This window comes from Penaeus vannamei, unplaced genomic scaffold (genome assembly GCF_042767895.1).
Source record: "Penaeus vannamei isolate JL-2024 unplaced genomic scaffold, ASM4276789v1 unanchor646, whole genome shotgun sequence".
Taxonomy (NCBI): domain Eukaryota; kingdom Metazoa; phylum Arthropoda; class Malacostraca; order Decapoda; family Penaeidae; genus Penaeus; species Penaeus vannamei.
The window spans coordinates 2501-7500 of NW_027213650.1; the positions used below are offsets into that span (position 1 = coordinate 2501).

Sequence of the window (5000 nt, forward strand, 5' to 3'; positions counted from 1 at the left end):
TATCTATCTCTATATTTATGTTTGCATGTATATATAAACGCCCATACACATATTTATCCATTCCATGAAAGGCCAAAGAAGACAGGAACGCCAAATTCCCTGGCACGCAAATCCCTCTGAATCCGCGAACGGCCTGCGCGAACGCCGCCGCCGCCGCCCCGCCGCGTAGCGATACCCTTGAACGTGATTCAAAAGTCTCGGTACCTGCTATACGTGTTTATTTGGTGTAAGTTGAAAAGCGAGAACCCTGAGAATGGCTCAGGCTACGGCCATCACGTGGGAGGCTCTGAGCTCTTGTTTTTAACGACTAAGAATTGAATTTGATGAAGGAAGACCAACTGATCCGAGTTTACTTGTTGCTGGTTTCGTCTGCTCTTCAGTCTAACCAGTCTCGTCTTAAACCCTTCCACAGTGCTCTGGGTCGTTTTGGTCCTTTTTCGGACCACGCTGTTTAAACTCGCCGTCCACTCATTCAGAAACTTTGATCACACCTATTCCTTATTTTTTATTTATCCCAGAGTGACAGGCTCCTGCCTCTTCTGGCGGTTAATGCCACCAAGAGCCACCCACAGATCGAGGGAGGGGACACTGCCCTCATATAGCCATAAGAAATAGTCTTAGTCTGCAATGTTGGTCCGTTTTCTGATAAAGAGAGCGATTACAAGGCATCGTTCTCGTTAACAAAACCCTTCTGTCACTTGGATTTGGTTTTCAGTGAACTTCCATGTGTAAACTATTAAGTGTCCTGGCCTCTGTGTAAAGGAAAAAAAACAAGTTGTTTTAGACGTCCTCAATAACCAAGCAATAAGCCTTATATGACCACTTCTAACAAATAATTCAAAAATGCGATACTTATTCATTCTTTTGCTTGTGATTTGGGAAAACCAGTGTGTCTATATTCCTATTTTTCCTCTGATTTCAAGGTCTTATTTTCAAGAGGTCCAATTTCTATTCTTTCCTTTAATTTGTCTTTGATTTAAGAGTGGAAATACTTGGCATCTTTTTTGGTAACTTCATTTGCTCTTCTTTATTTACAGACTTTATCTTAGATTTATTTTTTTTTTTCATGATCACTTATCATATTTAGTTTTGTTCTTTTTGTTTTCCTATATTATTTTTTACAGTCTGTTTGGATAAGATTTATGTTTGTAATCTATTTTGGTTGTTACTAATGTTTCTCACAGTACTTTTAAGTTAATCTCTTGCCATGTATCCCTTAAATCATTGGTTCCCAACCCCATGGTCGCAACCCAAATGCAGGTCACCAGTGGGTATTAAAAGAAGAATAGAAGACTATTGCTGGGTATGGCAGTAAAAGTTCATGTTTTTTTTATTAACACTTGTATATTGAAATTCATTGTGTTGGTAATTTAAATTTTTAAAAGTAAAGAATAATGTAAATATACATCTGCAAGTATAACTACCATGAAATTGGTTGCATATGTTACATGTTTACACATGTAGGGTGACTAGCCCAGGCTAAGACTGTCTTTAGGGTCACACCTGAGAAAGTTTGGGAAACATGGCCTTAAATATACAATGCTTCCATTTTATCATGTTTTAAATTTTTATTACATATTACAGTAGTGTGTCTAGCATCTCCTCCATGACTGGTAAACTTGAAATTATTACCATACATAGTGTGTTATTTTTACTATAACCCCATATAGGACATTTTCTTGGTCTCAAAGGCATGGAAGTGTGGTGTTGTCACAGCAGTCATGGGGAGTACCAGCCCACAGGTCAAGAATTTCATATATATTGCCTACGATTACCTAAGAAAAAAGACAGCTAAGAATCTCTCACAACTTCAGAGGCAGTTGCAGGTGATTTTTTCCTACATCATATTTACATTTGGTTTCATATATAGATATATAGTAAGCTAAGCTATAGCTAAGATGCTTGTTAGTTGTATTTTTTTTATGTTTGCATAGATTTCAGTATATGAATGTGTAGGTTACATCTCTCTCTCTCTCTCTCTCTCTCTCTCTCTCTCTCTCTCTCTCTCTCTCTCTCTCTCTCTCTCTCTCTCTCTCTCTCTCTCTCTCTCTCTCTCTCTCTCTCTCTCTCTCTCTCTCTCTCTCTCTCTCTCTCTCTCTCTCCTCTCTCTCTCTCTCTCTCTCCCCCTCTCTCTCCCTCCCTCTCTCTCTCACCCTCCCTCCCTCCCTCTCTCCCCTCCTCTCCCTCCCTCTCTCTCCTCCTCTCTCCCTCCCTCCCTCCCTCCTCTCTCCCTCTCCTCCCTCCCTCCCTTCCCTCCCTCCCTCCCTCTCTCCCTCTCTCCCTCCCTCCCTCCCTCCTTCTCTCCCTCTCTCTCTCTCTCCTTCTCTCTCTCTCCTCCCTCCCTCCCTCCCTCCCTCCCTCCCTCTCTCTCTCTCTCTCTCTCTCTCTCTCTCTCTCTCTCTCTCTCTCCCTCTCTCTCTCTCCTCCCACTCCTCCCTCTCTCCTTCTCTCCCTCTCTCCTCCCTCCCTCCCTCCCTCCCTCCTTCTCTCTCCCTCCCTCCCTCCCTCCTCCCTCCACCTCCCTCAGCCTTCTCTCCCTCTCTCCTCCCTCTCCTCCTCTCTCTCCCTCTCTCTCCCTCTCCCTCCCTCTCTCTCTCTCTCTCTCTCTCTCTCTCTCTCTCTCTCTCTCTCTCTCTCTCTCTCTCTCTCTCTCTCTCTCTCTCTTCCTCCCTCCTCCTCCCTCCCTCCTCCCTCCCTCCCTCCCTCCCTCTCTCTCTCTCCCCCTCTCTCTCGCATTTGCTCTCTCTCTCTTTCTCTCTCTCTCTCTCTCTCTCTCTCTCTCTCTCTCTCTCTCTTAGAGATATGTTCACATTCTTAAGAGAAGCACATTTTCCAGATTTTAGCAGTGGTAAGTGACCTGCATGCCTTTGAGCCAACATGCATGGAGACCCTAGAGTTCTATGTCTGTCTGGAGCAGCTGTTGAGCTTGACCGATGCCAGATCGCCTCTAGCCTGGAAGGTCATACGCCTATTGGCTCACATCTGCCATTCGCCAACCATACGCATTGCTCTGAGGTAAGAAAGGTTAATAACCATCTTGTTCAAGTTTGTATTTGATATTGCCTCGCTTTATAAGAGCTTTTGTGGTGTATGAGATAGTATATTTCAACTTGTCTTCTTGTGCCTTTGCTTTGTTGAGAGCAATTTTGCATTTTTTTGTTTTTTCTTTCTTTTTACTTCCAGCATTTATTTGTGCTTTTTCTTTGTAAATTAATTATCCTCTGCTTATAATAAAAGCATATTTTTCTTTTCCCAGAGATGAAATCAAAGTGGTGCCTATCTTAAGTGAATATTTGATTTCTTCGAAGTTAAGCAAGGATAAAGCTGGCAAAACATTACAGTTGCTTCAAGAAATCTCTTATGGGATAAAGGTAAGGGAAAGCCATCATCTGTGCTGAAGGTTAAGATGATGTCCACAGTGGGCTTTTAAAGCAAGACTGTCCTCATCTCTGTCACCTGTGTTCTGGCAAGGAATTTGCTATCCACAAACTCAGTCTTGTTAGAATAATTATAGGATGGGAACTGACAGGTTCAGAGGTGCTTGTTGGCTAATGACAGGCATGTGAGTGTCAACTAATTGTCCTTTGGTTAAATCTCATTGGTTCCAATACTCTACTGCGGGCATTTTCTGATATTTTAGTTATTATTTTTCCATAGGTTTCAGTCTCTGTCTTTATTTAACAACCTTTGCCATTTTAGTACTGTACCAATCATTGTTTAGTATACTTCCTCTGAACTTCTTGAGTTTACAGTGTTAGCACTTAACAGCTGCATCTTAACCATGAGAGATAATTCAGAAGACTGAAAATCTGTACGGTATGGCCACACTAAGTTCGGGTAAATTGAAGATGATATTCTTGTAGAGGACAAAAAGTAATAGAGGTTGGTACAAGAAATAATCTGCAGACACGAATGGTAACACCACAAATAGAGGAAAAAGGTCGCGGAAAGTGTCGCTCACAGCCTAAGTCCACTCGGCGCTCCAGCGGCTAAGTCCACTCGCTCGGCGAGCAAGAACAAGTTGCGGCGCAGCTCGCACACCATTTTCTGCTATATATATATATATATATATATATATATATATATATATATATATATATATATATATATATATATATATATATATATAATCTGCGCACCTATGTCACCACTACCTCACGACCAGTCAGGAGGCGGCAGTTTAGCAAAGATTTTTAATTCCTCATTAAAGTTCAAGCATAGTATTCCATATACTATATCATGAAAATGCACACGACTGTCGACTAATATTTCATATATATTCATGTCTCAGCCCTTTTTTATGTTAAGATGTGTATTTTGTTCCTTAATTCCTTAATTAATTAATTAATTAATTAATTCCTTAATAACCTTAATATCCTTAATTGTCAAACTACTCGAATACAGTCGATACTTAACACACGCACATTTCTGGCTACACCGGTGACCTGCCTCATTCTTCTCAGTGACAATGACCATTGTGTGTCATTTGTGTTACGGTGGTGTGCTTGACTTTTCTATCGAAATTTAATGGAAAAACTGAAAAGATCATAAAATTTTTACAGATTCATGGAATCATCCAAAATGAAAGTGTGAAAAGTGCAGTGCAATTTTCTGTACTGTTTCAGCTCTATCTAGCTGTGCATACCGAGATGAAGAGAATGTTTCTCGGGGGGTGTTGGGGGGCGGAGCCCCCATCAACCCTCCCCACGGGCATAGCCCGAAGGTGCCCAGTCACCACAACTTGGACAGTTGAGTAAATTTTGTGTTGGTTACCGTATGCACTTGCGCTTTCATATTCAAATATGGCGCCATAATCGGACACTCATTTCGGAAAAGTTGTAATTCATTGCATTCATAATTAACTTTTGTCATTTACTAACACTGAAATCAAGCTGGGCCCACTCTTTATCCCTCCTCTCCCCAAACCCCTGGTTCCCCACATATCCCCCAAGATTGTTGGGTGGAGTTGGGGACTTAGTCTCTGGCAGGTGCATCTGTAC

The 5000-nt window shown here is 41.7% G+C and overlaps 1 protein-coding gene across 1 annotated transcript in view; it reads left to right on the top strand.

The window, feature by feature from the left end:
- The window catches only part of LOC113824333 (protein CIP2A), a 34547-nt gene that overhangs the window by 108 nt on the left and 29439 nt on the right, over window positions 1-5000 (top strand). The window contains exons 2-7 of the mRNA XM_070119774.1: window positions 72-226; window positions 1261-1303; window positions 1692-1826; window positions 2837-3015; window positions 3257-3371; window positions 4626-4748. Coding sequence (XP_069975875.1) covers window positions 72-226; window positions 1261-1303; window positions 1692-1826; window positions 2837-3015; window positions 3257-3371; window positions 4626-4748 — 750 coding nt within the window. The remainder of the gene's footprint in view (window positions 1-71; window positions 227-1260; window positions 1304-1691; window positions 1827-2836; window positions 3016-3256; window positions 3372-4625; window positions 4749-5000) is intronic.